The sequence below is a fragment of the Phaethon lepturus genome, unplaced genomic scaffold (assembly GCF_000687285.1).
Source record: "Phaethon lepturus isolate BGI_N335 unplaced genomic scaffold, ASM68728v1 scaffold21210, whole genome shotgun sequence".
In the NCBI taxonomy this organism is placed as follows: Eukaryota; Metazoa; Chordata; class Aves; order Phaethontiformes; family Phaethontidae; genus Phaethon; species Phaethon lepturus.
In genome coordinates, this window is record NW_010511463.1 from 16,042 (window position 1) to 36,212 (window position 20,171).

The 20,171-nt window shown below is 39.6% G+C and overlaps 1 protein-coding gene across 1 annotated transcript in view; it reads left to right on the forward strand.

The window, feature by feature from the left end:
- Positions 1-14,178, forward strand: part of TRIO (trio Rho guanine nucleotide exchange factor) — a gene marked incomplete at its 5' end in the record, with an annotated part of 27,093 nt that extends 12,915 nt beyond the window's left edge. The window contains 10 exons of the mRNA XM_010284098.1: positions 1-82; positions 4,271-4,518; positions 5,310-5,448; positions 5,797-5,824; positions 6,706-6,868; positions 9,001-9,122; positions 10,333-10,411; positions 11,013-11,213; positions 11,844-11,982; positions 13,541-14,178. The exon at positions 1-82 is cut by the window's left edge and continues 718 nt beyond it. Coding sequence (XP_010282400.1) covers positions 1-82; positions 4,271-4,518; positions 5,310-5,448; positions 5,797-5,824; positions 6,706-6,868; positions 9,001-9,122; positions 10,333-10,411; positions 11,013-11,213; positions 11,844-11,982; positions 13,541-14,083 — 1,744 coding nt within the window. The remainder of the gene's footprint in view (positions 83-4,270; positions 4,519-5,309; positions 5,449-5,796; positions 5,825-6,705; positions 6,869-9,000; positions 9,123-10,332; positions 10,412-11,012; positions 11,214-11,843; positions 11,983-13,540) is intronic.
- Positions 14,179-20,171: the final 5,993 nt, after the last annotated feature.

Here is a 20,171-nt window from a genome sequence, read left to right on the forward strand (position 1 = left end):
GTCACACAGCAAGGACACAGACCGCATGAGCACATGCTCCTCGACCAGCGAGCAGTCAGTTCACTCCACCCAGAGTAATGGGGTAAGAGCGGAGCACCTCTGTCCTGCGAGCTCTTCTAAAACCTTCCCATGCTCCCTTTCTGTGCGTTACCATGACTCTCCGTACTAACTTCTGGCTCTCCAGTGCTGTCCTGCTCTGAAATAATCAACTGTTCGAATATCTTCTGCACATTAAAAAACCAAAATTGTCTACCTCACTGTGTATGTATGCATACAAACATGGATATGTATACAGACACAAAAGCAACTGCTAACATTAGATGCAATTTCTGCCTCTGCTGAAAACATAGATCACCGGGCTGATACTTACTAACTTGCTCTCCTTGCTTTTTTCGTCTCTAATTTGAAGGCTCATAATTAACATGCTGAAGCGTGGCAGCCAGAGCACCTTGGGGGTATGCATTGCAGCCAGCACTTAAATCTGACTTTGAGATTTTGGCAGATTGCCTTGGGGCTTTTTTCCCTTTCACGCACAAATCCGCCACCATTGTCCTGTTGAGTTTTAACTTCGTGGAGACATCTACAGAACATTCTCTGGGCTGCTTGATTTTTATTTTTTATTAATTTATTTCCCCCCCCCCCTACTTTCAGCCTTAGTTGCTGTACAACATTCTCTTTTTAAATCCTGTGTCTGATCAAGGAAGCTTCCTGCAATCCACTCAAAATAGGCCAACAAAACCTACCTAAAATAATCCTCCTTCTACTACAACCAAAACAAATAGCGACTCCACTTGTCTTTTCTGCTTTGTAAGAAGAACTGGTTTAGGGCATCTGGAGATTCAACCTTTTAGTATGCACTTGGTGTGTTTGTGCGGAAAGCTGGGGTATCAACAGAATCCACATTCTCTGTAATAACGTCCACCAGGAAATGCAACACAGCAATCACAGGGGCATGTGCAAATATAAAGCAAAAAATTTCAAGGCACTTGCCATGGATGTGGTAGGCAGGCTATGGTGCCTTTCTTTTTAAACTCGCATTTGATTTTTCTCTCACTAAGTGTTGTGTTCACAAATGTTTGTTTTTCCACTCTCTCACAAATAGTATGCAATACCAATTTTGCAATTCACCTAACTTTCCGGACCTTTTTTAAGTGCATGCATTTCTTTATAGAACTGTTTAACACACAGAGCTTTCTTGATTTCTTAGTTCTTACACTTACTCTTATAATAGCTTCAGAAGAAAAAAGTATGCTTTGCATGTATCGTATTTTTATCCCGATCTTCCTGCAGCTTTTCATTTGATTTAGCTCTGTCTTGTGTTTATCTTCAGTCTAGCAAAATGTGATGATAATGGGATATCTGGGATAATTTGAGTATTTTGTAAATACCACACAGTATGTGAATCAAGGTGATGGTACTTCTTGTATGCAGAAAAGACTTGCATAGTATTAATTTATGTCGTTCATTAAAAAAAGAGAGAGGGAGAGATGGGATGACACTGAGTTTTCAGAACATTTGAATTTTAATACTATGTCAGCAAAGACACGGTTGCTTGTTTTTATCTTATTCTAAAATGTAATATCTGAATGCATGTCTTCTGCTTCACAATTGTTTCTTTTAGTTTAGTAATTGAGATGGGGCATAATTCTTCATTTATAACCTCATTTCTAGACCATAATTCAGGAGGATTTCACACCACATTCAACAGGCTAGAGAAAATGGGTTGTGAAGGTTTATTTTGATTTAACCATTTGTGTGTCTGTATTTACATGCACATATGGTTAAGGTTGGTTACTTCTGGAAAAGTAACCTCTAAGAAGAAGAAAAAGGAGTTGGTTTTACTAGTAGTTCAGGAATATGTGAAGAATTTTTTATATTTTGATTGTAAATCCTCCTCTAATCCCATAATTGAGGTCAATAATGATGAGCAGAACTTGCAAAAGAAAAACATTAACTGTGCAAGAATAAGTATTTCCTTGCAAGGCAAAAGAAAAGGCTATCTTTTTGTGGTGAGAATAAATTCTGCTATAAACACATTCACAAGAATGTTTGTTGCTTAGTAGTTACCAGACACGTTTAACAGATTTATCTGTCCTTGTTGAAAATAAGAAATATTCAGAGTTTAGTATGATCCTTTAAGACTTAACTATTAAAAAGAAATGTTATGTTAAAGGAATGTCAGTCCTGCAGTTACACAAATTCCACTGCCTGCTAAGAAACAGTATGTGCAGGAATAGTCTGTGGGGCAAGGTTTGGGGCTTAGGTTGGTTTTGCAACTTCAGCCTTCCCTTCATCTCCTCCTATAAGCCTAACAGAAGGAGTTAACAAAAGCAGCTTTCTCTGAATAGAGTTAGTTTTCATCTAGCTAAAAGAATCTAGCAAGTTATAATCTTAATTTGAACAAAGACTGAAAGCAAGACTGTTTTTTTGGTTCCACCATTCCCGGTTTGCCTGAATCATGGAAAGGGCTTGCTAATACAAAAGACCGTGCAGACAGTCCTCTAGGCCAGATAAAATAAGTTTTCCCACAGGAAATGCATCATCTGGAATTAACGTAAATATCCTTTAATAGGTGTACCATCCAGGATGAGATCTTTTCTCTGTGGTAGCATTTGCTCCATCATCCTAATAGGGCAAAAGAGACAGAACGGACTTGAATAACCCAGTTGAATAAAATAGTCCAGCTAGAATAAAATGTACAGGCTCACTGGAAACCCAAGCATCAATGTGCTGAACATGCTATGAATGAGTAATCAGAGACTGTTCCTTTCCAAATGTCTTGGTTTCTCAGCCAAAGCACTCACGGGGAAGCACAGGTGCCAAGAGCTGGAGTGACTTGTTCAAGACCATTAGCAGATTGGAAGAGAACATGGTTTTCAGGGCTCCCAGTATACCATGCTGTCCACTGACCTCTGCTGCATCTCCTCAACACTGAGAGGAGAAATATTTGACAGTTTTGAGAAAAAAGGTGACACTTTTCATCCTGTCTGCCAAGCTTTCCACTCACTGCTAGCACATACGTGGTGCCTAACGTGTGGTTATGCTATATAAGCACTAGTAGCTTCCAGCTACAGTTGGGTACTGATTGCCGCCTTCAACTCAGCTACTGCTAAGCAATAGTGAGCTCACACTGGTAATGACCTGAAACAGCTTGAAGTAAGAACAGAGGCAAAAGACAGGCACACACGCATACACGCCTCATGCCACATCATTAATAGGCCATCCACTTTGCTTTTAACTTCTTTCAAGAAGGAAATAACTTATTTCAGGGAATAGGTTGTGTAGCCGAGTAATAGATATCACACTTCCATTTATTAAACCTTATATGAGAAATGCATACAAATGGACAAAATTAGTCTTACTTTTAAAAAATAATAATTTCCAGTGAATTCATGGCCAGGAGAAGGCTTTTTGTTCTGAAAAGTGGTATGACTTCTAATGTACACCTGATCAGCTGTAATTAGCTTTCTGCAAATGCTCAGTGGGGAAACAAACAACATTCATGAGCACTAGTTGAAAGTGTATGATAAACAGTTAACAACACTCAGCTATCATAGTTACTAATCAGAAGTGAGATTTCCATCTTTATTCTGATAGTTCAGTGGGCCTGTTTTGCCCAGGAAATGAATAATTTCTTATTTCAGTAATTTACTTCATCCTGTGCGTTCAGAGGAATAAACCTGATCGTACAGATTCAACCAAGGACAAGCCTTGTGGTTTTGAGACACAATGTCAAAAGCCTATTTTGTTCTTTTGTACCTTGTCATATTTGGTGTGCAGAAGGCTGAGATCTGGCAAATAGTGCTAGGAAAGAATATCTGTATTTTTCATTGTCAGAATTTCCAGTGTTTATGAGGTAATGGTTTTGATTTTGAAACTGTACCTATAAGACAAACTGTCCTGCATGCCGTACTGTAGTTTTGTTGCCTAATAAAAATGTGAGGTTCAGTGTCTGAGCTTGAAAAGAAGACCAGTTGAGATCTATATATAAACTGACTTTTAGTTAAAAGAAGTAATCTTGAGTAAAAGTAACGGGAGTAAACTTCTGCAGCAGCTGTACGTGAAGGTATTGAAAGATCAAACTAATTTCCACAAGATAAATAGAGAGGCAGCTTTAAAAGAGAAATCGTAGCTCTTTTCTTTGAGTACAAGCTTAAGTTATGTGGATTATGCAGATAATGTAGCAGGCCAAGAACAGCCTGTCTTCTTCATAAACTTTAAACTTGATTCTCCCCCCTCCTCTCTTTCTGCTTCCAATTGACACTTACAGAGTGAAAGTAGCAGCAGTAGCAATATCTCCACCATGCTGGTGACACACGATTACACGGCAGTGAAGGAGGATGAGATAAATGTCTACCAAGGAGAGGTCGTGCAGATTCTAGCCAGCAACCAACAGAACATGTTTTTGGTGTTCAGAGCCGCCACTGATCAGTGCCCCGCAGCCGAGGGCTGGATTCCCGGCTATGTCTTGGGGCATACCAGTGCAGTCATCACTGACAACCCTGATGGAACCATCAAGTGAGTGCCTGGGTGTGTGTAGAAGGGGAGGAGGAAGAAAAACTTCCAATTTAGACAAGGCTTTGAACCTTTTAAACCAAAAGTCGATGTGATTTTTGAGAAACAAATGAACATCAAGCAGAATGAGTACTTGAGAGGTCCCTTAGCAAATTTCAAAACACAAGCTAGTAAGAAAGAGCCCAGAAGCACTTAGTCTTTATTAAAAAGCTGTAGTAGTGTAATGTTCTGGGAAAAGATGATGAAGGAATACCTGATCTAAGAGCAGCAACAGTTACTGGTTTATTTAATAGAATGAGTTATTGGGCTAGACACCTTTGTTTAGGAAAACAGGCAGGGAATGCTTGTTCCAAGATTCTATGTTGAGCCACAAACCTATTGAAAATAACTGGTTGTGCTCAGGACATCTCTCTCAAATCTGCAATGGGAGAAATTATATCAAATTTCTTAGCACTAAAGTTTTATGTAAAGCTTCCATAGGCTATCTTTGATACGGGTTTTATACTCATCATTGCACGGTTTGATTGACAGTTTGTATTTTCATATAGAAAGTTTAGCATTTGAGCAATGATTTCAAGAAATACTGAACTACAGACTAATCTTACTAGCTTGCTTACAGTTTTAACTAAGGGTACCATCTCTTGTGGATTACTTAATGTATTTCATTTCAGTATACTTTAATACAATGAAGAAACATTTTGACATACTTTTCCAGTGCCATTTGAAACTGGAGAGTATAACACATAACCTGGAGTTGAAAAAAAATTGCTCAAAGTTTAATGTTCTGTATTCAGGAAGTCAACGTCTTGGCACACAGCACTCCGTTTAAGGAAGAAATCTGAGAAAAAAGATAAAGACGGCAAAAGGGAAGGCAAGCTAGAAAATGGTTACCGCAAATCCCGAGAAGGACTTGCCAACAAGGTTTCTGTAAAGGTAAGTGTTACAAAGATGTAGTAGTTTCCAAAAACAGTTGTGTTGAGATTTCTTTAAAAGTAGCATCTGTCAGAATTTCACATGAAGGAATTAGAGGCAACAGTGGTTTTAATGGACAGTGTCTGCAAAATCTGAAAACAGGAAGATTTAATCTTTGAGCCTGCAAGCATTGATATAGCATAAGGATACCGCAGAAAGAGTACAGTGGTGCAGAAATTCTGGTGTTCAGAAGTTTTTTGGATTTTTGTGGGTACAGCCACTTTCAACCCATCACTGTGCTTTGTTTTCTACCATTCTTTAAGTTATTACAAGGTAATCAGGACTAATTCTTCAATTTCTCCTTTCCAGCTTCTCAACCCCAATTACATTTACGATGGTAAGTTGCTTTAATTTTAAAAGTTACAGTAAATACAATTTGATTAAAATGTTGTTTACTTTGTTTAAATTTGCTTGATATGAATTATGTGAGGAACTGAGAGCTTTCTGTCAAAATATATATAGGCCCTTTTTGGATAAGGGCAACAGTTAATGAAATAAGTAATTTATTTTTTCAGATGCAAGGAACACATTTTTGTTCACAAGTCCAAAACAGCATAAAACACAAGGACCTTATGACCTGTTCTGTATGGAGACTGTATGGAAGTTGGGCCTTGCTGAATTTGAAAAATAACAAGGCCAGGGGTTGGAGCTGCTTCATTTTTAACTTTGCACCCTAGGGAACATTCAGGGCCTCTCCAGTGCAGAGGCTGATCAGGGCAAAGATAGTGGCCCTCTGGAGTCGGAGCCAAGCTAGGCTTTTATCTTAACACACAGAACCAAACCTGTTGTGTTTCCCCTGTGAAAAAGGGAAACCTCTACACTGCCTCAGTGGACGAGTGATGTGTTTTGTGTTCCCTTTTGCAAACTTAGCTGGATATAAAGATAGCCCAGCTGAGCACGTCCTTAAATGCTTTTCACTGTAGGGCTTCCTCAGCTTGCCATAAACAGGGTGTTTGGTTCACCATGGTAGCCTTCAGGGTTATCCATGGCATAGCAATAGTATTGTGTCCAAGTTGATGCGGAGAAAAATTCACTAGTTCTGCAGAGCCCCAGCAAGTGGCCTAACCATGGATGTGCTCCAAGGGTCGAGGGGTAGATACACCTTGGAAATTTAAAGTACCATGCTGTTTTGTCTAATAGACAAGAGAGAGTGCAAGGAATAGAAGAACAAATCAATTAACTTCAGTTGACCTAATGCCATTGATTTTCTTTTTCCAGTTCCCCCAGAGTTTATAATACCATTGAGTGAGGTAACATGTGAGACAGGAGAGACCATCGTGCTTAGGTGTAAAGTATGTGGTCGCCCCAAGGCTTCAGTTACTTGGAAAGGTCCTGATCATAACACACTGAGCAATGACGGTCATCACAGCATTTCATACAGGTACAGTAATTGGTGTAATGCCCAAAAGAAACTGCTGAACTGTTCTATTTTCTATTTGCACCCTTGGTGCAGGATAGCTTTTGGCTTTGAGGCATAAAGAAAGGGTTGCCCTCAAACAGAAATATTTCACAGCTGAGATTTTCTGGAAATGTTGTGTAACTTCTATGTATGGCTGGGATATCCAAATGTCATCTTCAGTAGAATTCTAAACACAAAAGAAAATTCAGCTGGTGTTTCTGATTAGCTATTGTAGAGGACATTGTGGTTCTGTCACACTGACCTAGTGCTTGAACCAGAACAGGATGTAGTGACACACCAGTGCTGTGATATGCCATCCGGCCGATCCCTTATTTCCGTTAGTAGCATAGAATCATTTCTGAGGCAAATGACTGCTTTCAGATCACACTACAGTATTTTGCAAAGAAAAGCCTCTGGTTCCTACTGACATGGCAATGTCACTGTCTTTATCATTGAAGCATGGAAATTAAATTTTTGTCTGGTTTCAGCTTTGCTGTGGTAGAGCTTAACAGACTAACTGGTAACTCAAACACCTGATTAATAAGAGAAATTGCTGTATTTTGGAATGTGAAACTGTATGTTAGAAAAGCTTTTTTCTGAAAAAGCATTCTTTTATGTACAGAAAATGTTTAATGAGTAACTTCAGTGTGAAGAAGTGCCTTATTTATGAATTATGCTCTCAACTCAGAATGAAGTGTTGTGAAATGAAATGAAAATGAAATTTTGTGAAAATTTTCTCATTAATAGATAGAAGAGTATGTCATGTTCTTAGACTTTGTGTGGTATAGCCCAACTTACCTGCAAACCTGATGGCATGTTATACTGTTCTTTTTTACCTCCTGCTGCTGCTTTTTCCTTTTTCACTGGGTATAATTTTTTTTTTTGTGGGGAGACAGAGGCGTTATGGCAGCTTTGCTACTGCATCCAGTACTGTTGTGAGATGGGTAAGAGATTAGATTCACTAGGTTTAGTTCACTGTCATTCATTACACTTACAGAATTATATCCAGTAAATCATCTTGGCTGTAGCTGTCAGATTTTTAGAAATAATAATCATGAAATGTTTTTTGAGTCGGGGAGGGGGGTCATCTTCCTATGTTCCTAAAATTTTTTTCCCCTGAAATTAAGTTCTGTGGTGAAGACTGTGGCAAATAGTTTTTGGTTCAGTCAGTCAAATGACTTGCAGTAACTGGGATGAATCCAAAGGAAAGCAATAAAACGATAGAAAATCTTGAAAAGATCCCTTATTGTGAAAGAATAACACAATGTTAGGGTGGTTTTGAGCCTAGAGGTGAAAAGTGTAGGAAGGACTTGCCAAGTATTCACATTTGTAAGAGACTTTTGTAAATAAAATTATCTGCTGTTCATGTCCATGAGAGATGGTAAAAAAAGTACTAGAAATGAATTGCACAGAAGGAGATTTAAGGAGACATAAAAGACAAACCATCAAACAAAAAGGCAGGTTGAGCAGAAAGATAAAGGAAGAGTCTGCAGAATCTTTCCCCTGTGGTCTTACATAGTTTATTGCTGTCTTTGCCCTGGAGCAGAGGGAAAACTTAAACCCTTTTTTAGTTTCTTCCCATCCTCATTCTCCCAGATTCCGAGGTCTCCAAAGTTGTGGTGAGGTGTGCCTTTTGTATTGAAGGGGGAGCCCTCTCTTGCAAGGGATGAATGCTCTGAAAGTACAAATGTTAGATCAGCTTCTGTGTGCTGGGAGTCAGGGATGGAAACTAACCTTTCAGAAATAACAATGATGGATGGTTGTCTCAATACAGCTTCTCATAATTTGAGGGAAGTAGAGGAAGCAGGAAGAAACAGGAGATGCATTTGATTTTTCAAACACAACGGAGCCTGGGATGTGCAGAGACAGAGTGTCAGTGAGGACGATTTTCTAATAGTCTGTAGGACATTCCAAGATACTTGGTGGACACAAGTGCTCAAATTCTGGTAGGCGCTTCTGAAATGGCAGGGACAGGGTTAGTAATGTTTGTCCAGAGAGAGATAGGGGCTGGAGAATAAGAAATATTAACAGTATCAATCTAACTTGGTCTGATTTCCATAGCTTAAGGCCTGTAAAATGAATATGAAGTTAACAGATGCTGTTATGTTTCCCAGTGACTTAGGAGAGGCTTCACTGAAAATCATTGGTGTCACTGCAGAAGACGATGGTATTTATACATGTATAGCTGCAAACGATATGGGTTCGGTTTCATCTTCCGCCAGTCTACGAGTTTTAGGTAGGCCTGTCTCTTTGCTTTTTTAAATCTAGTTACATTCAAACTGTCTGGTATCCAGAGTACAGGGAAAAGAAAACCCCGGTTCCTGGGCATCCCTCTCTTAAAAGAGTGTTGTAACAAACCTTTTTGCCTGTGATATATTACTCGTTATGCAGTTTTATGATGTAGCTAATTAGAGGTTCATACAGACAAGGTGCCTACACGGTACTGTCAACGTGCATTTACTTTGTGTGTCAATACTAGTTCAAACATGCTATGATAAAATCATATTTTATCATCTGCATTCTTAGTTTAGTCTCCATGAATGTCACTATGCTAACATGTATAATTTCTGAGGTGTACAGGTAAGAAAAGAGTAGCATTGGTCTGTATTTTAATAGATCCTTTGCTTGAATTGTAAAGCCACAGTGTTTAGGAGAATATATAACTATTTCTTGTCTTTGCATCTTGGATCTAAATTACATTATTTCAGTACCTGAAGTGAGGCAACCTGAATGTTTGTGAGAAAATGAAAAGGAAACCTGCAAAGATAAAAAATGCCTGTGTTTTGGAGGCACACAGCAAAGGAAAAAAAAAAGTTTTTTTACTTGATGTGTTTGATGGCATAGTGATAAGTTTCAGTGTGTGTTTGTACATTCGGTTATTCTTCTCTTAAGTGTTCAGGATCCTCCATTTTTAGAAATCGGGAAGACACAGGATAGCAGGCTTTCTTACAAGCAGTTTATAACAATTGATGCTATCTGGGTCCTTTTATCTATTGAGAGGCCCATATATTTATCCATTGATGACAATTAATTAATAGATTTTAGATGGAATAGCTCTGTCTCAAATTGACTCATATAAAAGAAAGTAAGATATGAAGTGCCGCATTCTGTCTTTGTATGTTTGTCCCAGCTGATATGGGAACTTGTACAGTTGTCCCGAACCTGATTACAGAAATCATTTTCTTTCTGAGCTGAAAGACAATGGACAATATGAGGCCATGAGCTGCTTTTCAATATGGACACACTCAGCTTCAAAAGAAAAATGATAGGGGCCAGTCCTACTGAGGCAAATTCTTCCTGAAATCTATTCACAAACTGCGTATGAAGTCCAAATATTCCTCCTTCTGCAAACATCTGAAACAATACATTGGTTATAATGACCATTTAGTTCTGAGGATATGAGTATATTAAATTTTGGCTATACTGTCCTTCTGTTGTTTTTGTAGGTCCTGGAAGTGATGGGATCATGGTAATCTGGAAAGACAACTTTGATTCCCTCTACAGTGAAGTGGCTGAGCTTGGCAGGTGCGTTCTGTATGCTGATCTCCAAAGCTGTCTATGTCAAAATACTAACTTCTGTTTCGAAAAATGAAATCCAAGTTGAAAAATATTTATCATATGAGCCTAAAAGACCAGAATTATGTTGGATTAAATAGAAATGAGGAAGCAAAAATTTTACTAGCACTAGATGGCACTGCATAAACAAAACGTATTTAGACTGAAGTGGTATCACAGATTAAGGGATTATTTTATTTTTTAAGCATGCCTTACAGTGACTGATGCTGCTTCTGTAGTGAAGCTATCCTAAGTCTCCTTATTTAGGGTATGAAAATTACAGACAGAAAAAGTCTGAATATGGGCAAAAGAACTCATGTAGAATATACATCTGTCCAACTTAATGATGAACTTTGAAACCTGGAGATCTATTAGGAGACAATTATTTATACAGACACATTTTGTAGAAGATGTCTGCACTGAAAACTCTTGTTTATGTCCAGAAACTGCTCTGTAAACTGTAGTTTATTAGGGATGTAAAATTAGATCTGTCTCAGGATATCTTTCAAGGTAAAAGTATGTCCTTAGTGCATATCTTAATTGATTCTTTCCTTTCAATATTGTATTCCAGGGGCAGATTTTCTGTCGTGAAGAAGTGTGACCAGAAGGGAACCAAGCGAGCAGTAGCCACTAAGTTTGTGAATAAAAAGTTGATGAAGCGAGACCAGGTTACCCATGAACTTGGAGTCATGCAGAATCTCCAGCATCCCCAGCTCATTGGCCTTCTCGATACCTTTGAGACCTCCACCAGCTACATACTAGTATTAGAAATGTGTGTGGACTCTAACATTATGTGTAAAATGCAATCTCTACAGCTGACTTTCTGGTGCATTTATAGCGGTTTATGAATAAGGAACTTACGGATTTCATAGAAGTTTGAAAACACCGAAGTAAAATATTGCAGTTGTCCGATGCCATTAGTAAAATGTTGAGTTCAATACTCAGAAGGAAACAAGTTGAGATATTAAACTGGTATGTGAATGATTATCTCAGTCTGAAGGCCAGGAATTATTTTGTATCAAGTGGTTGCACAAGTGATCTGGTAGCTTGATATCAAATCTCTTCTTCATACGTCTTCATACCAGTGAAACAGTGGACCAGGTTGCCCAGAGAGGTGGTAGATGCCCCATCCCTGGAAACGATCAAGGTCAGGTTGGACAGGGGCACTGAGCAACCTGATCTAGTTGAAGATGTCCCGAGTTATCGCAGGAGGGTTGGACTAGGTGACCTTTAAAGGTCCCTTCCAACCCAAACTGTTCTATGATTCTACAATTCTGCCCTAGTCCTCTGTCTTCTAGGTCCTGCATGCTACAGTTATTCCTATAGTCTGTGGCCTGTTAGTTTTTCTTTGCATCCTGGTGTATGGATTAATCCAAAATATAACCCTTGTTAATTCCAACAGGGCTGACCAGGGTCGCCTTCTAGACTACGTTGTGCGATGGGGAAACCTCACAGAAGGGAAGATCAGACTCTACTTGGGAGAGATTCTGGAAGCTGTGCAGTATCTTCACAACTGCAGAATAGCACATTTGGACCTAAAGGTGAGGAGTGAATGGGATTCCTGGTGGTGTGCACCATTCCAGGCATAAAAAACTCCCTCTTCTAGGAAACTTGCAGCTGGGAACATAGAACTATAAATCGCTTTGAGATTGTATGAAGGGTACGGGTTGGGGCTCCATCCCCAAATGCTTTAAATCACTCATAGCCAGCAAAGCAGAAACTTTGAATTCCCTGTGCTTTCTCCGTAAAGCTTGCTGGCCCTGTGTGGTCCTTTGTGCTGGAAATAACGGCTGACAGGAACAGTTTTGTTTTGTTTTTATTTATTTATTTGGTTATTTATTTACTTTCTGAGAAACTTGCAGCAGAAATCCATTTCTTTCTCAAGAAGCGTAACGTTTGTTGTGAAAGGGACTGCTTTTTCTTTGTTCCTGCAAATATGTTCCTCATCTTTGCACTTCGAGGGCTGTGATCTCTGTGTGAATAGTACCTCTTTGGGCCTCTGTTCTGCCCTTTGAATTTTACTTGACCCACACAGATTTGATGCATTCTAGTAGGAAAAGATGTATAAGGAGGTCTTAATGTGAATATTAATTAAAAACTTATTCTTTACACTTTTTTCCCCCACCTGTATTTGAATAAAAAGGAATTTTAGCATTGACAAGTCATCTTTGTAGGGAAGGGTCTCTTTAGCCAAAAGGGGTCATGGTGAGAAAAAGCAAAAAGAGCCTGCATCTTCCTTCCACATACTTCTGTTTTCCAAGCAGAACCAGTCTGGTCTGCCTATCATGGAAACCCAAAATCTAATTTTTTTCTATTGCAATATGGAGTTCACCAGTACTTTTTTCCAGTATCAGGGTACTTAGAGATGAACTAACTAAAAACTAGTTGTAGGTAAGTCACTCTTATTTTGCTAAGATCACAGCTACAGCAGCAGTAGCTTCAGAAATAAAACCATAAAAATAATTCCACTTTCAACTCACCAATTGTGGGGCAGTTCTGTTGAAGCCATGCACATCCCACTGGACCTTCTGCTGCCATAGTCTCATAACAGTGCTTGACTTCCACCTATACGGCTGCGTTACATTAAAGAATCACCAAGTAAAGCTGAATTCCATTGAAAGCATCATGAAAATTCTTACAAGGTGTTCCAATCTTTAAATGCAAGGGTTTTGTTGTCTCTGTCATAAAGCAAATAGAGCAGTTGCTTTATTCACCCTCTATTTATAATTCTTTAAGCCTAAACTCCCAAACACAGGTTCCTGTGAAACTTTGCAGAGCTGCTGTTGTGAACATCTGCAGTATTATCTGGCAGAACTATATTTCCTGCAAAAATTATAGTGCCAGCAGACACAACACATTCATTGCTTACTGTAGTTGGCAAGATTCTGCCTGCCAGTTAGTTGGTCTGGGAGAAGCCTTGGTAGGACTGCCTGGGAGCTTGGCAGAGCTGGCCTTCAGCAGTAATCCTTGTAGTTTGCAACTGTTTGTTATGTTCTTGAGCTGACAGCACTGGCTGGGAAACACTAATGTTGGAGCATTAAATGTGTGTTAGCCTGACTTGAAAAAAGACATTTTAACTTTTGCTTTTATGTTTTCTAGCCTGAAAATATTTTGGTGGACCAGAGTTCCACTAAGCCAACAATAAAACTGGCTGACTTTGGAGACGCAGTCCAGCTCAACACCACATATTATATCCACCAGTTACTTGGAAACCCAGAGTTTGCAGCTCCTGAAATTATTCTTGGAAATCCTGTTTCCCTCACTTCAGATGTTTGGAGCATTGGAGTGCTCACATACGTCCTTCTTAGTGGCGTCTCTCCTTTCCTGGATGAAAGTGTAGAGGAAACTTGCCTGAATATTTGCCGCTTAGACTTTAGTTTCCCAGATGACTACTTCAAAGGAGTTAGCCAGAAGGCCAAAGATTTTGTATGCTTCCTACTTCAGGATGACCCAGCTAAGCGTCCCTCGGCTGCACTGGCCCTCCAGGAGCAATGGCTGCAGCTGGGGAATAGCAAAAGTGCTGACAGCATTGACATATCCAGACTGACTTCGTTCATTGAGCGGCGAAAACACCAGAATGATGTTCGACCCATCCGTAGCATTAAAAACTTCTTACAGAGCAGGCTCTTGCCAAGAGTTTGACCTTGCTTGAAGTTCTTTCTCATTCTCTTTCACCTGCCAATCAGACTGGAGATGGACTCCTCCTGCCAATCAATCAGACTGGAGATAGACTCCTGCCAATCAATCAGACTGGAGATAGACTCCTCCTGTCAATCAGCTGTTGACTTGAATTTTGAGGAAAGCAAACCCCGAGCCAACCAGCTGCTAGCGAATGTTCGTGTGCAAACGCATTCCAGGGGGTCCCGCGCGGGGTGGCGCGGGGGACTGGCGATGCAGACTTCACTGGGGTGGAGGACGATAGCACTGTACTCTGCAAAAAGCAGTCATGAGCGATACAGTAACAGTATTTTATTCAGGTTTCTGCAAAAAAAAAAAAATAGTTTTTTTAATAAACAAGAGTTGAATTTTGCAAGTGAACTTAGCTACCGTTTTCAAGATTTATTCAAGGAAGAAATGCCTATGTTCAAAGCACTGGTGTTAAAAATGAAATCATGCCTGGAGAAGACTCGCCAAAATGGCTGCCCATTGATACGGCCTCCATTTATAACATCTGTTTTTCACTTGGTCCTAGAGCTTTCCAGTTGCCTCGCCTGTATGTATCTCACGTAGCAGTGCACTGAGATCAGACTCTGCTTTTAAGTGCATCCAACCTCAAAGTTTTTGCATACAAATAGAATGAATCGTTTTGCTCTGATAAAATGTAGGCCTTACTTGTATATAGACTGTTACCTGCCTTCGGTCTGTAATTTTTTTTCCCCCCACCTCCCCTTATCCTTTTTTTCCCCTCCTTCCTAAATGGTGGTATACCACTGTGCGGGTCTTCAGTTTGGGTCAGTACTCACTGTCCCCTTAGAAAAGGACTTCGGGTTGGTGCCCAGCTTGCCGACCCGACTGTCAAGCAGTATACAGCAGGATGAAATACTGTAAATGCACTCATTTGGGATTTTGTTTTCTTTCATATCATGTGCAATGTTGTGGCTTTAACATTTTATGCAACTATTTATGAGGACCTCTGTTGTAACTGTAATAAATATATAGAAAAAGCACATACTTAGTACGGCGAGCTTTATGGTTTTGTTTGTGTGTTTGGGGTTTCTGGGTGGGCAGGGGCGGGTGTGTTGTTCCACACTGTCATTATTAGTTTAAGATGAGGGTTAGCATAGAATTTAGTCAAGACTAGTCAGTTTTAAGGATTGTTCAAAAAAAAAAAAAAGAGAGAGAGAGAGATACTCATATCCCAAATCTCAACCTGGTTAAGAAGTAGGGTGACACTTTTTAAAATTTACTATTATATTCAAAATGCCAAAGTCTGACTTTCCCAAAATCAGTCTCAACACTGACTACTTCTTAAAATTTTCAAATCTGCGTTTACTTCTTTCTGTGAAATGAACAAATGAATTTTGTGCTCTTTGGTGAAGAATACATGCCGAAAGTAGTGGTCAGATGAGGAGAATCTGACATGTAATGTAGTTGTCTTAGTAACTGTTTTTTAAGGCTGAAGTAATATTAACGTGAGCTATTTAAAAAGGCAGAGATGGTTTTCTGTGCATCACTGAGTTCATATGGGTGTGTTGTCATCTATGTTTGTGAGAAATGCCATTTAAAGAAACCAAGCTGACATCCCACGATAGTTAAGATATATGGGTCTTAAGCCATAACCTAGCTTGGGTTAGTTTTGAGCTTTGCGGCTTCCACTGTATTCTATTTATTCTTTTTTTGTTTTGGGGTTTTTTTTTTGTAAAGTTGTACAGAAACTTTTTAAAAGAAAACAACTGACTTCAAAACTGGATGTGTATTCGTACCAACCTCATATCATTATGTTTGTGTATTATTTTCCTTTATTGTTTTAGTTAAATTTTTGCTTTATTTTGCATGTATATTTCTTTGTACAGTGATGTTACATGTTTACACAGTATAATGTGATGTAAATATTTTATTTTGCCATCAGTTATTTTGAAAAAAATTAAACATATTTGACATATTTGCCTGATCTCTTGCTTTAAGGAGTTTGAAAATGTAGGTTTGCTTATATTTTAAGTGGGCTCTGTATTTAAAAAGAAAAAAAGCACGTTATTTTATTGCCATAAAATTCATTTTAAATTGCAGTGATGTATCTTTCTTTCATGCCTTACAAAATAATATTTGCCTTTGCTCTAAGTGTTGAGTGCGTTGTAGTGTCATGATTGCTTTTATATAAAACATGCGTAACTCTCTAACTGTGGAAATTCATTATAGTCTTTATTAGCTAGTAAATTTTGACCAGCAGAGTTTTCTACCAGATGTTCCCAGTTAAAGACCAAAGGATCATATTTCAGTTTAATATTAAACTGGGGAACAGATTTCCCACATCTTTTAGGCATTCCAGATTCATTATAAAAAAAAGTTACTTTCAACTGTAAAGACTTGGGTTTTGCAGCTAAACTCTGTTTGCATCCTATAAGGGATGAAGCAGAAAAGTTTTTCATTGTGTACATTCCTCTCTCTCTCCCTTTTCTGCTATCATTAATCCATTTGCAATTCAAAATGAAGTGAGAGATCAGAGAACAATAATGAGTATTTATGCTTGTCACTGCATTGTATAGATGACTTTTTTCCCACTCTTTTTTTCTGCTATTACCTGTCAAGTGATGAAACAGTCCCTTTATTCCTCATAATTTACTATTGAGAGAGACACTTTACATTGAGAGAGACACAGAATATTCAGGAAGGATGTACTGCCAAGGATGAGCCACTGGGAGCTTTTTCCATGACAGGGAAATATATGCAACATGCTCCACGGAAGAGTTTGTATCCTAGAGTTCTCTTAAAATACTTTTTCCTGACTGAAGATATCCTAAACTGGGGAGAAGTTACCCAGATGCTATACAGACAAATAATGCACTTGCAGGTGTTTTAAGCAGCAGAGATATTTTTCCTCTCATATGTAAACAAGAGTGCACTGTTTCTGGCCCTCTCTGTGAGCCCCGTTACTTGGGAAAGCTAACGTCGTTTGACAGAATGGAGTTTTGCACGTTCTGTTCAGTGCAAAAGCTTCCAGCTGAAGAAAGCTTGCATGCTGGCTCCTCAGCTTGGATATCTCTTCAAATGCTTTGAAGAGATAATGTATGAGTAAGATCCTTTTGTTTTGCTAAATTGTGTAGTTGGCGCTGCAAATGGCGCTTGGACTCCGTTGGGTGCGGTTCTTGTTGACTGTCCTGCACTCAACAAACCAGCACCACAGGCTGACAGAGTGGAAACCAAAAGCATGGGTGGGAGCAGGTGGTACGAAGTTTCTGATGCAGGAATGTTGTAGAGCATAGGGAATGGCAGTCAATACCACAGCTGAAAGGGGGAAAAATAGCCAGGGAGGTTCAAGAGAAGAATGAGTCTAAATGTTTCTTTTTGATAACGTACCCCAGTCACTTCTTACTGATAGTTTAGGAAGAAGAAAAGAGGTTGCCAGACTTTAAAGTCAGTGCATGTGTCAGTAACTTTTCAAGCGGGGTTTGGGAATGCAGGAGTTCTCCATGGCACATTTGATGAACACAGCTAAGCTCGAAAACCACTGTGCAGCTGCTAGGCAGAAAGCCTGGCTAGGTAATATGGTCAGGGAAGCAACCTGCACCATCTTCCTACTGGGCAGAGGCCTAACACATACTTGCCTGTGCTCATGAAGGGTAGGATGGGAGAGCTTGGTTTTCTCTTTATAGAGTTCACTTAACTATAAGTCATCCTCATTTTCCGATGGGACTATTAATGTGTTGATGAAAGAAGGAAAAAGAATTGGTTTTTTCTTTCTCCAAATCCAAAAGCATGTTCAGGGCAGGTCATATCAGAGATCCTCCGGAACGGCACAGCAAAAGCATCTGTCTTCCTGAAAAGGTTCCAGTACCTGTGCAAACCTGATTGGTAGTAGAAGATGCCTGAAAACATAATGGAAGGCTCTTTGCATGTAATGTACTGCATGATATTGTCAGGAACCATTAAAACCCTACTGCTGAGGCAGTCAATGTAGGACTCCATCAAAAAGAGGGGCTGGTGAGTGAGAAATGAATGTAACCAAGGAGAAGACCAATGGCTGACGAGGTTAAGCTCCATGGTTCCCAAAATCTTAAGAGAAATGAAGACAGGAATATACTTAGCCAGTGGCTGTGGGTAGTGAAATCTATGAGTAGCTGGTATTTGGTGAAGTGTTTGGACAGCCAGTCTTTGCTGTGAACAGCCGTGTATTTGTGCGCTAGGGATTAGTGCAGGGAGTGTTACCGTGTCTGCTCCAGTCCAGAACATGAGCTAAGCTTTATTATACCTTTTCCATGCATGTATAGACTCAGTGTGGGTGTGTTACTAATTTCTTTGCTATAGAGATTCAGCTGCATGTGGAGGTAGGTAGAATCAGGTAAGACCAAGTCTCTGTATTTGTTTAAACCAGCTTCAGGTATTGTGGTGTTTTTGTCAGAACCACTGCTTTATCCCTCAGGCAAACAGCTTTGAATTTTTTTCTGAAACTAAATCTTGATGGAGGTTGTATTAGAGAGTAATGGATAGGTTTTGCATCTGTAGATGTTGTACTTCCAGTACTTTTTGCACATTCACATCTACCCAAGCAGTCAAGACAAAAGGCTTTTTCTGTGTGCACTATAATGCAAGAGCGTGATGATCTCTCATCACTGCAAAGGAGTTGGTGCCCACTGTTCTCTCTCCTTCCTCGCAAGCAAAGACGCGTGCTCAGTACCTCAGGCTTCACATCCCTGGCGGTCGCCTCAGTATTTCCCAGGTAAATGCACTCGGTGGTCCTCTGTGTCATGCCGTGACACTGAGCATCAATACAAGAATGACATCTCCCGTTTCACTGACCTGCTACAGGGACTGAGAGCCTGATGTATAGGAACAAGAGAATACACTTCTCTGATGATGTCTTTGTTCTCAAAAGAGGAACAATTCTCATCTTCCCTAATTCACTCCCCTTAGCCCTACCCAAAAAGCTTCAGGGCAATGGGGGTGGAGGGGCAGCTGGAGTTACTGAGGAGAGCAGTCTGGTCTCCTATTCCCCTCGTAATGTCAGGAAAGCCAGCACCAAGCCTGCTAATAATAAACTTGCATCAGCCAATCTATGCCTTCCAGCAAAAGAAGCTGTTATGAACTGTAGTGTTAGAGAAGAGCACCAAGTTTCCGGTTTTCCCTGCTGGTTGTAGGTTAAAACGATGAAATGTACTGGATACATCTGAGGTTTAATACATGAACTCTGAGCTATCTTCAGGAAAGATGGTACTCGTAATGTTTCCGTTGTCTAATTGTTGAGAGCAGTAATCTGAAAGCTGCTTTTTTAATGAGTTTTCTTCTTAACATATGCACTATCCTCTTAACTGCTGGAGGGACTTTTCATCCTTGTTCGAGGAAGTGTGTAGATGAGGTACTTCAGATTGCATCCATTGCAGTGGATGAACCTTCAGATTCCGTCATTATGCCTGTGGTAATGTATTGGTTCTCATTGCTCCAAATTTCTGGGTTTCTGAAGGAAAATATCTTCCATCCAAAGAGGATGAATATATTGAACTACAAAAAGGATGAAACCTTCACACCAAAGCAACACTTCAGTCTCTACAAACTGAATTTCCAGTCCCCCAACGACATTCTGTCCATTCCCACCCCAGTGTGTTCTCAGTCACACTAAACGGTCTTCCTGACAAAATGATGGCTTTGCATCTCATGGAAGGAAGGTCCACTGAGGATTACTTAATACCTAGTTATTGGTTTAGAATGGCAGTAGACCATTGATAACCATAACTTTGTGTAGCAATGTGTTATGCAGTACAACCCCATACTATGTGAAGAACCCGCTGACATCGTCTTTTCATGTCTCTGAAGTTCTGTTTTGGAAAAAACAATGAGCAGTTCATCTCCCCAACATTTGTGTCCTACCTTTGCTTACACTGTCTTCTACCTTACTTTTCCTTTGGTCATCTGTTTACCCAGCTAAAGAGTATCGGTCTATTTATTCCTTATGGGGAAGCTATTTATCATCTTAATTGCCTTTCTCTGAACCTTCCCTAGTTCCAGGTTGTATATTTTCTGTGATGGGAAGGCGTTGAAGCTCACACAATATTCATGATACAGGTGCATTATGACTTAC